The sequence below is a fragment of the Ambystoma mexicanum genome, chromosome 6p (genome assembly GCF_040938575.1).
Source record: "Ambystoma mexicanum isolate Mex_15411 chromosome 6p, UKY_AmexF1_1, whole genome shotgun sequence".
NCBI lineage: Eukaryota > Metazoa > Chordata > Amphibia > Caudata > Ambystomatidae > Ambystoma > Ambystoma mexicanum.
The window spans coordinates 1,009,814,519-1,009,832,217 of NC_090935.1; the positions used below are offsets into that span (position 1 = coordinate 1,009,814,519).

A 17,699-nucleotide genomic window follows, 5' to 3' on the forward strand; every position below is an offset into this window, starting at 1 on the left:
GGGGAGGGTCACTGCCTCGCTCCCCCTCAGCTGGATCGTTCGAGCTCGACCGGGGCCTCTCCAGAAGCTCCGCCGGGTTCTCGGCTTTCCTCTTCCCTAAGCCAGAGCATTGGCTCGTGGTTGATGGTGCGGGAGAAGGTGCGCCCTGCCTGGCAGCCGAGGAGCCCGACCGCTCGGCGCTCCCGGTGCCCGCGGACTGGCGGTGCTTTGCCTTCTGTTGGGCCCCCGTCGCTGGGGCGTCCTCACAGGACTTAGAAGACCACTCTGACTTCTTCTTCTTCTTCTCACCTGACGGGCTCTTTCCTTCGAGCCAGTTGGAGAGACGAAAGTGTTGGTCCCTGATGGTCCGTTCCGACATGTTCCTGCAAAACGCACAGTCCTTCTCCACGTGCGTTTTGTCCTCATGAAGGCAGTAGAGACATTTCGAGTGCTCGTCCTCCTTGAACACATTCTGCAGCTGACATCCAGGGCAAACCCTGAACAGCTTTCTGGGCGTCAAGCTTCCTTTCTCCTGGGCCATGTTCGCGTAGGCCGCAGAAACTCCTGGACTCCTCCAAGAAGCGTAACTCGACGAAATCTTCACCCTTGAGGGGCATAGAAAAATCCGACACGGATCCATGTTAATCGGATGTAGAGACGGTGGAACTTGAGGCTCTTATTTGACCGAAAAAATTAGAAATTCTCTTTGAAAAAAGCGCAAAAACGCAGCAAAAGCTCAAGAGCTAAACACGAGGACTCCCAACACTTGAGCGTGCAGTAAAAATCTAAGGATGGCTGCCAGAGGCGGGCTTAGGGAGAGGGCAGTCATTGGCTGGGGCAGCATGACCCAGAGACCAGTGATTGGTTACTACTGAGAAAGACAGATTAGAAACGAAACTGATACTGATTTTTTCTTTACCGAGGATTCCCGGCCTGACGACGGGGAATATTCATGAGCATGTGAATCCATGCCAGACCCCATGCTGGAGAAATAGATAAATAAATAGTAGAAAAGCAATATACAGTGATAGTGCAGCCAGCAAATGGTAAGTGGTAGGTATACAGCAAAAGAGGGGTGTGTCTGATAAGTGCAGAAAAGGAGGGGGACTGTATGGTTACAGATAAAGACCCCAGTGCAAGTTGTAAGGGAACGCCAGGAGGCAGGTGGGTGGGTAGCAGGGTGAACAGGTACCTGGGCCTGAATGTCAGACGGTAAGCCAGGTGCATGGAGCCAAGACAGAGCAGATCAGAAGGGCAGAGGAGGAGCCAAGGCAGAAGCAAAGAGGAAGGTCTTGAGGTGCTTTCGGAAACAGAGATGGTTTTCCTCAAGTTTCTGAGTGGCAGGGAGGCTGTTCCAGAGGGCGGCCCCAGCTGAAGACAGGGATCTACCGCCAGATTGTTTCTTTGAAAAATGACTGACCCTAAGGGAGGTAGAGGAGCGAAGAGCTCGGAAGGGAAGGTATTTACGGAGGGACAGCTGAAGGTATTTTGGACCCAGGTCCCAGAAAGCCTTGTGGACAATGCAAAGGATTTTTAATGTAATCCTTGCAGCCACTGGGAGCCAATGGAGAGATGTCAGGGCTGGAGAGATACGATCCCAGGGCTTGAGGCCAAGGACAAGTCTCGCTGTCCTGGAAGAATTGCAAAGGGCAGAGAGTAGAAGCAGGTAGATTTAGAAAGAGGCTGTTACAATTATCAAGCCTAGAGAGGGCCAGGGCCTGAGAGACAGTGAGCTTCTGGAAGAAGGAGAGGAAAGGCAGAATACCTTTGAGGAGGTGCAGTAGGAAGTTTGAATTTTTTGAGACATCAGAGATGTGGGCAGAGAAGGAGAACATGGAGTCAAAGATGAAACCGAGGTTCTTAGCAAAGTGGGAGTAGGGGGTTACCAGCTTCATTATTCGCCTCTTCAATAGTGTGGGCTGGGAGACGTATTGGTACACCTGTACCGTGGCATTACGAAATATTATGCGGCCCAACTTCCTGGCTGCATCCAGAATCATTTCTTTGATTTTATAATCATGAAATGTCACACCTATGTCTCTGAGAGGGTGGTCTTTTCCAGTCCTCAAGGGACCCACCATATCTGCCCTGTCAATTTTAATTGTGGTTTGCAGGTGGTTCGCCAACACAGTCGTAAAGAGTTGTTGAATAAAGTCCTCTATATTCTCTGGTTCCACCCCACTCTCAGAAAACGCAAACAAAGGTTGTCTCTAGACCTGCTTTCCAAGTCATCACATTTGGACCTCAGGTATTGAATCGTTTTCTCACCGTTGATATCTCAGACTACAGACTGGTCATGTCCCTCTCGTTGTGGTCCACTCATTTCCCAAGGCACCCTATATCTTTCTCATCCTCACGATTGAAACATCATTTCCTTCTACAGCACCGAGAGTTCAGTATGTAATAACTCTTTGATGTCCAGCTTGAGTGTTTCCAGGGAGCGCACAAAGAAGTACGAGGTATGATGGGCCGCCTCATGCAATGTCTACACTATGGCTGCTTCCTTTTCTCCTGTCCCATCCTACATTTTTCATTGTTTAGGGGAAGCTGCCAGAAAAGCTCGAATGTCTGCTTTTTTTATCTTGCAAGCAGATTTGAGCATGATGCCTACGTCGCTGAGCTGTAATCCGGGGGCCCTGGGGCTCCCGGCTTCCAGGCACGTTCCAAGTCAATTCCACCCCTTCTAGTAGCTAGATCTCCACCTAGATCCGTGCCACAGATTATTCGCCCCTGTGGGCCAGACTCAAATAGTTGCCAGTCCCTTCACTGTCCCCGGGCACTGCTCCGGCAACCCACACTCGCTCCCCAGCTTGACGCATTCTGGGCCTGTTGAGGTCAGATACAATCTCGCCTGAGACTTCAGACTTAATTATGTCTATACCCCCAGGCACTTTCTCTACACCAAAATGCCACCTGGGCCCCTCACTCTACGGACCCTGCAAAGCAGTCATTGCCACCTCCTCGTTGCCTCTGCCTTGTTCCACCCCTGATTCTTGTCCTGCCTCTGACCTCACTTCGATGGAGGCCTCTTCTCCTCCACCCCACCACGTGCGAGACCAAGCGCTGGCCCGCGGATGGCAGCCCACCATGTCGGTTGGGCGGAGGGCACCCTCCTTCTTTCCGGCAGCACGGTCTCAACAGCGTGGGGTGAACTCCAGCTCAATGGCCCCTGGATGTCTGCCAGAGAAGGGTGCTGGCGGCAGAAACCACCCCTTGCTAGACACCTCTGTCTCTGACGAGAGTGTGGGTGGAGTGGCCCCCACACTCCGCTCATCGCTGTCGGGGCAGTTGCTGCTGTGGCACTCATCTATGTAGCATCCTGCCACAGGGCATGACCACTGACAGGCCTGTAATGCTTAGGGGAGCCCAGTTACTGCTCTCCAGCTGGTGACCTTGATGCCACTCGCCGTCTTGACTATCTTATCTCCAGGCCCCTCTCGGTCACACCATCTCTTTCCAGCTCGTCTCAGGTACCGTCAAGTCTGTAGTCCTTCTCTATTATTTCTGTGTGCCCCAGTAAGCTGTTTATTTCAGTGCAAACATGAGGATGGTACTTTTTGCTGGTATTTGAGGGCTGGAGTCAGAGCGTGACTAGAAATCGTGGCTGACTACTCCACCATCTTGGGCATGCCCCCCATAGGACCTTCATTTTACAAGCTATCAAGGCAACAAGCTGGAGGGGAACTAATGTGCCATCTCCAAACTCGTCAATAGAAAGAAAACCAGAAATCGGCACACATCATACATTCTGCCCCCAAAATAATGTAATATCCCAGTGGTTTTTAATTCCACAGGTTGGGATCAGCTGCTGGCTATGGCACACAGGGAGCTTGAAATCAGGATCCGGCATCCATGCAAGCGGGATAAGTGCAGGGACGCTTCTTTTATGCACATTTTCTCCTGGTGCTTACTGTCTAACGGCAGGATGCCTCAACATTTAACCCCAAGAATAAAACAGCCAAACTCTTGCATGACAACTCACTGCGCTTAATTGCAAAAGTTGCATAAAATTCAAAGCAATTTCGAGCAGCCCAGGCAAGGAGATGAACAGAGCCTCAACAGTGTGGTGTTTTTCTTCAACCTTCCAGTGGTTGTCTTTCTGTCTGTGGGTGATTCTACTCTGAAACCAAGCTTTTCTGCTGAATGTGTGACTTCATTCAATGTATTCTCACGTTTGTTTGTGATTATTAGTATTCAGTTGCTGGCCATTTTGCAGTTGCTTGTTGCTGTGTTCTTCCTGTTTGTGGACCTGCCTCTCCAGCTCGTGCAAGCTGTGTTGACACCCAAAGGTTCTCACCTTTCAAACAGATTCTTGTCTTGCCTTGCTATGGTCCTGGCAAGCAACTCCTCCCCACGTACCCACTACAATGACAGGCTTTGCATCATCTTCTCTGCAAGTTCACTCTGCTGATCCAGGCAGAACAATGTCCCTGCTTTCTGTTCTCTTACTGTTTACTTCAGCTGTCAGCTGTACGCCACGGCTGTCTAGAGTAGTTGACACACCTAAGCTAAAAGCAAGCTAAGCTAAATCTAAAGCTATACATTGCAGATGTTTATTTTGTAAAAAAAAAGACCTGGTTTAGCATTTTGAAATACAGACCACCTTGTGTTTCCTTTGGAACTTGTCAATGCTTTATGGTGGCATGAAAAAAGTGAGTCAAGCAAAAAAAATACATTTTGGTTATAATTTAGGATCAGTCTCATTACACTATTAGTATCCATTGGTCTAGTAAAACTAACAACAGTCATCATTATTAAAAGCAATGTACCACATATCAAGTTGTGCCTACACTGGGATTTCTCCCATGACAATTTAAGATATATAATAAACACAAACAACTATATCCTTACATGATTTTTATATATTCTGGTATTCAAATTTCTAACATAACCCTTACACTGTCCTTAGGACACAACTGCACATCCAAATTCCTATGAAAAATTGGCGAAATGTCTGCCGTGAAAGGCTTAGCACACAACCTAGTTTTCCTCGGTATCCAATTATTGACAGGGCGCCCTTTCACATTTCAGAGGAAAGGAGTATATACAATCCACCACTTTCTAAAATAAGTCAAACCTTGCAGCATTCCCATTTGCCAATTTCTCTGTATTTGTAAACACAGGGAGTTGTAATTGGCAGGCAGCCTCTTTATTGTCTACATGGACAAGGCAGTGTACATTCGTTAGAACAGAGCATGTGTTTTCGTTTTGGAAAGGCAGCATTCGTTTTTCGGTTTTGGCCTGTAGCTGTTGCTTCAGCAACAGCTTTTTAGTCAGAACTAATATTATTAGTATGAAGGGGGAATTCAATGTGTGGATGGATAGATCTAAGAGCAATGGTTTGGCTGGAGTGTCCACACCCTCTCCACACTCATGCTGTGCATTGGCTCTTCCATGCTGTCATTTCGATTTGAGGTATTGAAGTCATTTGAGTTGCTGGAAGACAGTTTGTCTTATATCTACATGCTTTTTTTAAATTAACTTATTTATGTCTCATTTATGTCTCATTAATGCGCTGAAGAAATGTTAGAGGTTTACTTTACTGGGTGATGTAACAGCTGTGGGACATAATTAATATCTCTATGTATTGCTTAACCGCATTGCCTTGCTTGTCTCCTGCTCTGTTAGCATGTACTGAAACGAAGATATGCTTACGCGTATAGCCTCTTTGGTCAATTCGAGGGGATGATTGACAATTAAATCATACTTGAAAAGTTGCAAGCCAATAGTTTTGAATGCAAGTGATTGCTCAATTATATCAATGACTATGAAAAGGGTTGATGTGGTACTGAATATAAGCATGGAAAAGAAACACTGAAATGGAAATGTGACACTAATAGTTGGAAATCTTGTTTGGCATATCTTTCGAAAGATCATATTCATTTCAGTGACTTTTGGTTGGAACAATTAATTCACAGGAAGTAATTAAATTCATAATCATAGTTCGTTTATTTGACAATAAATGTTGCCCATTTCAATAATGTCACGTGGTATGCTTCTTTTATAAAGTGTTCTCGGCTTAGATGGCAGGCAAAGGTCATTGGCATCAGTAATACAATGTAGAAGGTTTCTCCACTCGACATTTATTTCTACAGTGTGCTCTCTAAATGTGTCTAATCTGCAGGACATTTCATGGAATTCTACTAAAACCACTTGCTGACGTATGGGTCCAAGAGCTTCTCCTGATATGCTCTGAAGGACGTTTGGTGGTGATTATGTTTCATCAATTGAATTGTCATGGTCTATTAACTGGAAAACGAATGGAGGGTTATTCAACCATTTGCTCTCCAGATGTTTTGGAAACTGACCCTCAAGATCCATCCCCACTGACGTAACTCGTTAGGGATGATGGAAGTTTCTGTACAAAACATCTGGAGATCTAACAGCGGCAGAACCCTGATCAAATGTCTCAAACTCTAAAACCACAAGAGTATTTAGTAGAAGCTGAAATTGACCAGCATCAGATATCCTATCCTTGCTGTAATTGGCTGATGATGCCTCGTGTTTCACACCAGTAGGCTGAACAACCTGGCAACAGTTCTGGTTGACGACTTCGAAATGGTTTCTGCTGAATGCAGTTACTCTTCTTTATGCATTCTTCGACATCTCCTGAGCCACTATAAAGAAATGGTGAGTTAGAGACTTCTTTGCACTCCTTCCCCACTCACTCCCTCTTCCTGTGCATGTATCTGCAGATACATCTTTGCACTCCTTCCCCACTGCACTCCCTCTTCCTGTGCATGTATCTGCAGATAGTGCCTTCAAACTCTCCCCTTGGAGTGGACTTAAAGCAGCAGTTGAGAATAGGTTTCATTTGACTCCACTTTCAATGAACCAGAAATGACAGCATGCCCAATGGAAGGACGCTACACTACAGAGAGCTGTGCTCTGCTCGTATAGTTCCCAGAAAACCGGGTACATTCGAGTGCCCAGATAATGCACAAGGCGTAGCAACAGTACTTGTTAAACTGCTTTTCTTTTCTTGTAAAACCATTAATCAGACTTAGACAATCTTCGAAAAGCTTGAAATGTTATGTTTTGGTTTAGACATGATTTCATTTATAGTTAATCCTCCCCCAAAAGAATGCCCACCATTTGTAGTGGGAATAAATGCCCTAATATCTTTAATGAAAAAGATGTATGCACTGAAATTATTTTCACTTAAAATGCACGGTTGCATGACAAGAGTTCCCCATGGCTGGTGGCTTACATGGATAGGGGACCGGCCCAAGCCCCATGTCAGTACTGACACAGCATGTCAGTGTCACAGCTCCTCTCCTCAAGGGGCTTCACCCTACGTCTGTGTAATGTGGTGGGGAGCTGGGAGGAGCTGCAACCAGGCCTGTACACAAGTATGCATATACATTTCTGCTCAGTGCCAGAAGGAAAAGTATGGGGCTGGATAATGTATGTCATCAGACTTCCCAGCTTCCTGATCCCAGTACAGTGCCTGCAGACATTTGTATCTGTCGTCAGGCCAGAAAGGCTTGGACAACTGTGGTTGCCACCACATTTGGCCTTCTCGCTTCTCCCTGGAACCTGTAATGGACAGGAACAAGGGAGACAGTCAGCCAGTGTGGCTCACCCAAGCACTGGTGCACTAATAACAGACCCACACACCTGCTGATACACCTTTATAAGGAGCAGGCATGCATACACCTGTCCTCTGCCCTCCAAGTGGGCACCTATTTTTCTGTAGTCGTTGTAAAGCTATGGGTAGTGCTAGGGGCTTCAATAAGGAAACAGTGACAGGCAGTCCAAGGGTGCATAGGAGTGTCTCTGCTGGGCAGCTCAGGAGGATGATGTGGTCACCTCTGTGTCTTGGCCAGGAGACATGGCAGAAGATTTCTTTTTGGAGGGTGTAAGGATTTCCCACACATGACAACATCTTTATAAGATGAGACATTAACTTCAGTGAGCTCTGGAGAGCTCCAGATTCAACTTTGGGTAATTTGAGTTCAAAGAGACCTCACATCCCCATCTGGGTGGGGTTTAGCGATTCATTCGCCATAAGGTTCAAAAGTGGGAAATCAGAAGAAAGGCATAGCGGCATCATTAGAATTTGCTAATAATTCTAGAATATAGACTAACAAACACTATTTGTCACCATTTTCAGGGGCAATGGGCATATCACTGTGATAACTAGAGAATGGGAGGACACCTTCTAACATACTCTTGACTATGACTTTATAGGGGCAATTTCCCCCTTCACTGACAAGGTGGTCATCCGGTCAGTCATGAAGTAAAGCTGATCCATTGCCTTTTGACAGGAACCCAGTGGTCAGCTTTATGTAGGGGTTTATGGAGCACAACTACTCCTGCTCCATCTCTCTGCTGGGTCTTTTACCTACCCTAAAGGAAGACACTCGACTGGAGGTGGTGGGGGAGTTAGTCAGACCATATATAAAGGAAAGGCGTACATTCTTGAAATAGAGCTTCAGCTAAGAGGCCAGTCTGCCCTTGCCTTCTACTCCCAACATCTGCTACAGGCAAACATGGTCATTTATGGAGGTTTTCTGCTCCCCACAGTTGCTGTGAACTCTGAACAAAACCCCTTGAAAGGGTATGCCATGGAATATCAATTCCATTCCCCCATGTCTCTAAGAGGTTCTGAAAGGGGAGATCATTGCCACCTTAAAGGAGAGAGGAGATAGGAAGTCCATCCTCTTGTGACGGGTCTGTGATTATTAATTCCCTGAAAATGGCCCCCATTAGAAGCAACTTACTCTGTGTTTGCTCATGGAGGGGAGTGACAGTATCAACCAAGTGGTGCTTGTGCTCTCAAGAAATGAAATCACTGAGAAGCTCACTGGGGATGCTGTACTTTCCAGAACTCCTTTGTGGATATTTAAAGTCTCAAAGTTCTTCTAGTTGTTGGCCGCTTAGTTGTGATATCCAGTAAGGGTCTATGTTTTCCAAATTGTATGACGTTCCTCTGTACATCTTTCTTTATCTCCTCATTCGATCTGTGGCACCCTTCTGCCAGTCCTTTAGGGAATGGGGTATGCTCTGCCTGACCCACCCCTCGCCATTGTTTGGCCCATGAAGCTAATTGGAAATCTGTCCCCCCAGCCTGACTTGAGGAGTCTTGGGGAAATATGCGTTCATCTCCATTATCTTAAACCACCGAAAGCCTTTACAAACCAGAAGTGTGTCACATTGTGAGTACCCAAAGGATGTCATCCTGGGATGGTCCATACTTCTCAATGAAGTGTGCCAACTGGCCACATAGTTTGGGACAATGGGAGATTTAAGAGATTTATAGCCCAAAATATGTGTGTCCTGTCAGGGATGGCCTAATCAGCCATGCAATATTTATATTAGTCATCATAATGCCAAACCTGTCTTTCCTGCAAGGGTGCCGGAAAAATACTGCTCAGCTATATTTTATGTGCATGAATGGATATTCACTGTTGTGTTTTATTTCACATTGTTAAAGTTTGAAGGCCATGTCTTGGATGCCATGTAGATGTGCTGCCATTCACCATGTCCATTATGACTGTGTTCAGTTGCTCTAGATTTCTGCATGTCACAGGCACACCCACCTTAACCATATAACAGGTGTAAACTCCTTTCAGGATCGATTCCCCAAAATGGATTTTGGTTATTGAAAATGGCCACAAAAGTAACTTCCAAAATAACCCAATGGTATTCTTTCCCTGAGACTCTACTTTGGTTATGTAACAGAACCTAATCAGAGAGCCGTCAAAATGGTGTACTGACCCAAGCAGTGGGAGCCATCAATGGAGGTGACGTAACCACGAGGACATTTGCAGAAGTAGCTTCCGACTGTGTTCGTGCACTCGCCTCCTTCGCAGATACCAGGAATGATGCTGCATTCATCAATGTCTGCATGGAGGAAGAGAAGAATGAGGACGATTAGAATAGGTATCATTCAAATGCGCCCCTCAATAGCTTGTAACATTCAGGAGGAAGCAAGCAGGCTGATTGGTCTAAACATTTCTATTTTCTTATAGAGTGGTCACACAGGTTTGACTTCATCCCATTTTTTTATCATAATAATTTAACCATTAACTGACAGTTTTCCAAAACCATGCTTAGCATGTCACAACTAGCACACATTTAAAACACCACCCACGTGCAACAGAAACATCAGTATATTTGATTTTTAAATAAGCATCCACTGTTATATTATCATTTCTTTTTATGTGTTGTTGAGTGAGAAACATTAACCACTGTAAAGGTTTTCCAGAAATTAATTACTGATAGTTGGGGAAGTGTAAAGAGAGATAAAGCATAGTAGGTTGTAAATAAACAGAAGGGTTATGATTTTGGAAACCACAGCCAATGCAGAGACCTCAGTGTGAGGTTCTAGGACCTTTGTGTCTGATACTTTCTGGAAGCATGGGCAAGTGGCAGGCACAGAAGGTCACATGGCAGAAGAACAGATGAAAGCTTCCAAGCGCACTCTAACCTTGACGTGATCATAGCCTTAACAGCGTTGACTCCCCAGCTAGATAAGAAACAATATATATATTTGGGTCTTTGGTTTAAGACAAGGGTCTCACACCTTTGAATATCCAGATGGTTTGGACTGCAACCCATATCAACCTCACCATGGTCAATGGTAAGATGACATTCGAGTCTTACTACAAGACATATGGAGAACCACGGGTGGCAGACACCTAGTTTAAAACAAAATGCTTTAGTGACAGCGTTCAGCTGATGCAATAACTTCAGACTAGAATCAAGGTGAACTCCAGATTCATCAAAGAGACTAATGATTGTGGGCAAGATTTCTTGGAAGGAAACAGATAACACTGTCTTGCTGGAGTTCAGATGCAATAGGCTAACATACTTCCAGAGGTCAAACCCCTGTACAGAGAAAACAAATTATCCAGCTGTATTGTACATGCGCCCTGGTGCATCATCATGTTCTAGGGGACAACCTCAAGAGGTGCAGAACATAATGACATATGAGCAGAAGGTCCTCAACAAGTGTTGTTCTTAAATCATTTTCTTTCATTATTTTGCGAGCTGACTTTGGGCTCTTGCTTACAGCTCTCTTAAACGGTTCCATTATGTGTGCTGTGGTGTACAAATCAGAGGGGGCCATTTGGGTCTAGTAATGATAACACTATAGAGTACTGGATCAAACATAACAAAATAAAAACTGTGACAGGGTCAGTAAGCTGACCTGGTCAAGGGTTGATGGGGACATATCTCATCTTGGGCTGGTGTGGGAGGCCTAACTGGGTGGAAGTCATAGCCAGTCCTACCCCGAAGTGGTGGGGGGTTGCAGTAGAGAAGGTACCAATCCCATTATTGCCAGTTTGCTTGCATACAGTGCCAATGTCAATCACCCCATACCTGTCTCACATGATGCTGCTAAGTGTCTTTCTATCTCCCCCAGAAAGCAACATATCCCAATATCCCAAGAATCAAGGGTGAAGAGACCAACCAAACTGAAGCCCTACTGAGTGGCCATGAATCTAGAATACCAACCCAGAAATATCCAAAGCACTAGGCAAAGACCCAGTCAGCAGCAAAGGAACGCGCTTATGTGTAACACTACAAAAACCTTTTGCTCCCCTGTGAGAGTGCCGTGGAACAACTCCCCAGCCAAACTAATGGAGTGACAGGCTTGTGAGGCCCTCACACGAACTGCAACTTGAACAGCATGACTCACCAGTGCAGGCTGCTAGTGCATAGCCATAGAAGACCTGCACATGAGGAAGGGGTGGGGTTTAGACCACTTTTATGTCCTTCGATGATTGTACCACCTCCCGAGAGGGGAAAACAGGGAAAGATTGACCCGGGGAGCTAGTGGGAAAGGATAGCCAATGGGGAGGAAAGGGGCAGGACAAAAGAAGGTGGAGGAACCAGGAAGTTGGATTGTTCGGGAAACGTCAGAGGAGGCTGAGGCAGACCAAGAGACCAGGCAGAGGAAGGATGGGAGAGTGGAGCGGAGAGGAGGATTATTTAGGCTTTGTGCAGGGTGGTACTGGGGCTGAATTAGCATGTTTGTGAGAGGAGTGGAAGGGGAGAGTAGAGAATGAGTGAACACGTGACAGAGAGTGAAAGGTGGGTGCCAGAGAGAGGGAACAGGAGGAGTGGTACTGGTGTGGAGGGGGCAGTGTGGCAATCGTTTTGAGAGGGAAGAGTAGTACCAGAGGAAAGGGGTAGTTGTGTGGAGCAGGGAGAGTAGTGGTGAATACGATCAGGGCTGGGAGTTGGTGTATTCTTGGTGATATCTGTGACACAGCTGGTTGCTAACAGCAAGAATGGTGAGCTTGAAACCAGGCTTCTTAGGCATGGTGTGGTTGATTATTCTGCAACTCAAGGAGTAAACACATGTCCCAGAAGCTTCTTTTAGATTAGAAAACATTTGTTTTCACTAAGCTGCCAATATTTTTTTGTGCATTACCTCATGAGGTCCAGTCATGGAAAGCATTTTTGCTGCACAATGCCTTCAGTGCAGGTATTCTTATTACTGGCATCATAAAAAACGAATTTAAAATTCATCTTGCTTTTGGTCCCTCAGTACATTTCGTGATCTGTTCTTCTTTTTCCTCTCTTTGTGCCTCCTATAAGTGTGTCGTTCCTTTCTATGGTCAATGCTCTGTACTGTGGTGTTATAATAATCTATTCTGTGCTCCGACAGTTAATGTTGCATCCCTGCTGACACGTGTTTGCCTTAATCTCACGCGCCAGCTGAAGAGCTTCAACCCTCGTTCTCACTATGGAAACAGCATGGGAGCGAACACACATTTCCACCGAACAGAAGATAAGTTGTGATGCATTCAAACAGAAAACCTAAGCCATTGACAATACAACCTTACCATACAATCAATCACGATAAATCCTTAGGTAACATTCGAACATGCGCAGATAGAATATGACTAAATGAACAAGTAGGAAGATCTAAAACATTGTAAAAGAATACCTGACAATAGTAAGAATTACAATATTTAAGACTAAACTACCATCATACTTTACTAGTAGTTAAGAAATGCATAATAAAGCAAATTACCAACTAGATTCCTCGGAAACTCAAATGTTCAAATCGGATGGCCCACATCTGCTTTATAAAAAGCAACAATGCCCAGAAAGCATGGGCCGAAGAAGCCCCGAGTAAGACAAGTAGTGGTAGGAGGCATTGGCTAACACCTAATGTAATAAGTAAGGGTGTCATGGTTCTTTGTCTAGCTAGCTTACATTTGGGCCTGATCACGACTTTGGCGGTATTAGCCCTACCGCCGAACTCCCTGGCGCTAATAGCGCCGGATCACGAGTTTGGCGGTAATGTAATTCTCCATTCCCCATTGAGCCCATTCGGGTGTGCCCCATTCCCCATTGGGCTCAATGTGGAAAATTCACGCTCTTACCGCCGGCGGATCTCCCGCCGGTGTAAAAGCGCGAATTTTCGGCAGATTTCCCCCCAGCCAAGAGCTGGGGCGAAATCTGCCGAAGTCCTGATTTGGCGAACCCTTAAATTCGGCGGTAATAGCGCGACCGCCGGATTTAAGGGTTACCGCCAAAGTCGTGATGAGGGTATTAAAAAGTGCATTAGTGTTTATTGTTTAGTGAGAGGAAATGTATAGCACTATTGCCTAAAGCTTAGATGTAAAAATTAGGATTTCCTAAGCATTGAAGGGTAAAATGCCCATATCAGTTCAAGGGAAAACTGGTGACGCACACCTTAGTGAAGAAGGAAAGATCCTTTAAGATACAGTGACTACAGATGATAAGGTTGACTTCCCATTAAAAAAGTGATAGACTTGTGATTCCTATTTGCTTCAATGCACATTTCCAGGTTGTTTTTTGAGGTTTGAAGCTTAATCTGATCACATTCTTTATCCGAGCTATGCCGAGTTTCTCCAACTGTGAAAAAATAATTACTGATGGCGTGAAAAAAACAGGGAAAAACAGAAGTCAAATGGTACCTGAGATACGCTATCCAATGGCCACAGTTCTTTCACTCAACCAGATGTCATACAATATAAACTTCGAGAATGTTGCATGTTTGTTGTTTAAAATATTCAATAACAACTCAAACGTTTGGTGCAGAGTTAGGTAAGCTGTGATGCAAATGTGAACATTGAAAATGACCTTCCACTATGAACGACAGGAACAACAATCCTGGCATAACACGACATAACCGAGATGGAACCCTTTTGTCACACCAACACATGCACACAGATTGCAATCAATAAACTAAGGATATTAGACTCAGGTCAATATACCCTGCTCTTGCCTAAAAACTGTGCTTCCCATTGGAACATATTAAGAGTAAAAACCTTACTCGTGAATTACGAATAGACTGGAACCCTAACATTTCAGTCTAGTACCAAGACTCCATAACAGGGGACCTCACTAATCCCAAATCCCCTTTTCTCCTCAACTGACTCACCTCTAAATCTCCTACCACCTTGCTTGGCTCTACACACAGACCACCTTGCGCACAGCAACTACATGCTTACTAATACCACATGAACTTTGATAGACCTATGCCAAAGCATACATCTTAAGTTGAATCACCCACCACCACCCCCATCACAGCCAGTGTTAAACCCAGCATTGTGATTTATCCGATTGTTGGCTCCCACTAAGTGTAAAACAGATATCCAATTGTCACTGCCAAAACAGCATCAGACCGAATACTTCTAGCCTGCACCCATCAGCACCTCAGGTGTCACATACGTTTCCCCATCTAATGCACAAACAACTGATCCCTCTTGCAGATCAACGCACAAGACCTCTAAAAGGGCAGAGACCCACTATACGAGACCCCTTTAGATTACATTTACGGCATGCAAAAAAAGTATTTGAACTGAATAAAACAAAAAACAGAAGTGAAAAAGAAACTAAATACCTTCTGCAAAACAACTCTCCAATGTAGTTTTGATTTGTAGATGGATGCAGAGTGTTAGGGAGAATTCTCCTTTCTGTGCTAATTCCCTTCAACCTTAGAGACCCTCAGCTCTTTTGCAGGACTTTAGGATTTTTTAATTTTAACCCTGGAGTGAGATCTTTTTCTCACTCTCTCATGTGTTTTGACCTGATTTGGATTATGTGTTTCCTTTGTTTTTGGAATCTGACAAACTCCATAGCATCTACATTTTATAAGGTGACACACAGCACCTTCAGTGCAGAGTCACAGAGAAATCCTTTAGATTTCTCATAAGATTTAAATACCTTTTCTAGTGTGAACTACTGTTCCCAAGAATAGTAAAGTGAAATTGATTTTACTTACCTTTTCTCTTTGTGGGTCCGGCACACACCATCTTATGTGGAGTGCTGGGGGGTTACTTAGTAGCCGCTCTTCTCACCTACTCATGTAACATTGCTTATGTTACCCTCACTACTTTAAATGGATGGTGGCAGTGGTTTAATTTTTCTACCATTGTGCTTTTCTACCGCAGGCGGAATCCTCAGCTGCAGTGTAGCACCCATGGGTGACCATTTTGTCAAAATGGCCCTAGTCTTCTTTTTTTGCCATTTTCTGTTTGTGAGGTCTTTCTTGGGTTTTACTCGGCGTGCCAAGCTAGGTTTGAGCCCATTTTCCCTTTGGCGGGCTTCAGTACTGAAACTCCCCTGTCCTTTGACTTTTGGAATGCCTAAATGCACACAGTCCTGAATGGCTGGCTGGCTGTCCTAGGACAGCCACCCTGCTGTTTGAGTGACAGCCTGGGCTGTGCATGAATGGGAGAAACCTGCTTAAAAGGCGATGGTTTTCAGACTAGCGGCAGAGTCGCGACTGGGAAGAACACCCGATGAAGAAACCGTAGACGAAGCTTGCTGCATCCTCCTGGAACTTTGAATTGCCCATTGAAGTCCTGCTGCTGTGCTGAAACTCCATTTTCTGATTGACAAGAGAAGCTGCGAAAGGGACAACTTCTTTCCTTGGGTTAGTGGGACCAACTAACCCAGAGACGAACTCCACTAGACCATCTTCCCTGACTGGCTGTACTTCCTTGCTGCTGCAGGAACTGAGTGCCAGGGGTCGACAAATCCGTAGTCGAGTGCAACATCTGCAATCCAGCCAGAAGCTCCAGGAGTCTCCTAAGGACCCTCCAGAAGCAGGACGACCAGAGCTTGAGTCCCCTCAGCAGAGTGCAGGACTCAAGGAGTGAAGAAAGCCCAACCGGTATACAAGATCCGCAGCGGTGCTGTTTACCGCACGCTGAAACCACAAAGTGCTGCTGATCCGAAAAGAGCCCGTAGCTGCCAACGACCTCCAAATTGCTGCCACAGGAGTCCTCCAGACGTCCTCCCTCCTGTCCCCACGACTGAAGGTCAGGAACCCAGGATCTGCATCGTTGCAACCGGACAGAAGCCAGCTGGACCACTCTTCTTCTAACCAGAGGTACTGTTCAGACATGGGGTACTTACCTCAGTGTCTTTAGCTTTGCTCTTCTCAGTTGAGACTTGCAGTGGTTATTTTAGTTGGAGTTGATTTCAACTCTACTTTCCACAAGTGTAACAGCTTGTGACCCTTCAGTGATTTTTTTTTAAACTCTCTAACTTTGTGCAATATTTTGTTATCTAAGAAGTTCTTCAGCTCCATAGAGTTTGCTCCAATTCATTTTTGCTGTCCTTGCTCCCTGCAAACTCTTCTAGTCCATTTGACTTTCACATTGTCTGTTCCTCAGAGGCGATATCTTGGTTTTTAACTAATACTGCTGGGAAAGGTTTTGTAAAGACGTCATTGGAAGATTTAAGTATAATCACTTGCCCTGAAAACCTTTTTCCTTCCTCTAACCTTTCCTTTCTGCAAACCTCAGAATCTACAAAGTGTACTAGTGATATATAAATGCCATTACTGTCCTTGTTAGTGAAGTCACCTCCGGGTGTGGGAAGTGTGTAAAAAACATCTCAACTAGCTTTGTGCTGATTCTGGAAAAGTATTTTAAAGTATATTTGACTGATACATATATTGCCCCTTTTAAAGAATGCTTATTTAAAAATTGATCTTAAATAAATAAATAACTATTTATAACACAAACCTTCAGTGTAAGTGTTACTAGGCTACTTGTATTGCGAATTTCATTGCTACAGCTCACATTTACCTCTCTTGAGATGAGTCTGGCTGTCCAGTCATACTACCAACTTGTGTAGTACAAAAGGTGGGTTACATGATACCAAGAAGAAAAGTGTTGTGTAGTCTCCCAAAGGTTTACTACATACATGCTTGCCTAACACAGATCACCCTCCTTTGCGCCAAAACACAGTACATTTTCACGTACACTCTTGTGTAACATCAAATTCTTCTCATACATGGTAGGAACATCTCAGGGCTTAGTTGAAGCCTTGTGAAGGCGTGAGTCTCATAGAACACATTTTGAAATGGAACACACTGGAAGGTGTGTTTTGGGTGGCATGTATATTTGCCAGCCCTCATAGTAGCCAGGTGGGCATGAGGTGCGGCATAGTGCAGCGAAGCAGCTAAATGCAGTCTGGCTTTGAATAGTCACTGTCTGTGAACCATTTGAGTTGGTCTTGTGCACTTGGAGCAGTGAATTTATTTCATCCTGGTGAAAGGAGCTTGCTGGTATGTGTGTGGTCTTACCTGGTTTTCCTTGTACAAGCTATCTCCATCATTGTGCACAGGAAGGCATATTTTGGGCAGCGTGGACATTGGCCAGCTCCCATTGGAGCCAGGTGTGGTGAAGCACTGCAAAGTGCAGCTAAGTGCAGTCTGGCAGTCAGGGTGTGTGTTTCAAGTTGCGGAAACCACCTGGGTATGGTTGATTGTT

General features: G+C 45.1%; 1 protein-coding gene across 1 annotated transcript in view; it reads right to left on the bottom strand.

Annotated features, from left to right (window-relative positions):
- The window catches only part of FBN2 (fibrillin 2), a 1,178,594-nt gene that overhangs the window by 628,459 nt on the left and 532,436 nt on the right, over positions 1–17,699 (bottom strand). Inside the window, exon 8 of the mRNA XM_069625622.1 lies at positions 9,703–9,828. Coding sequence (XP_069481723.1) covers positions 9,703–9,828 — 126 coding nt within the window. The remainder of the gene's footprint in view (positions 1–9,702; positions 9,829–17,699) is intronic.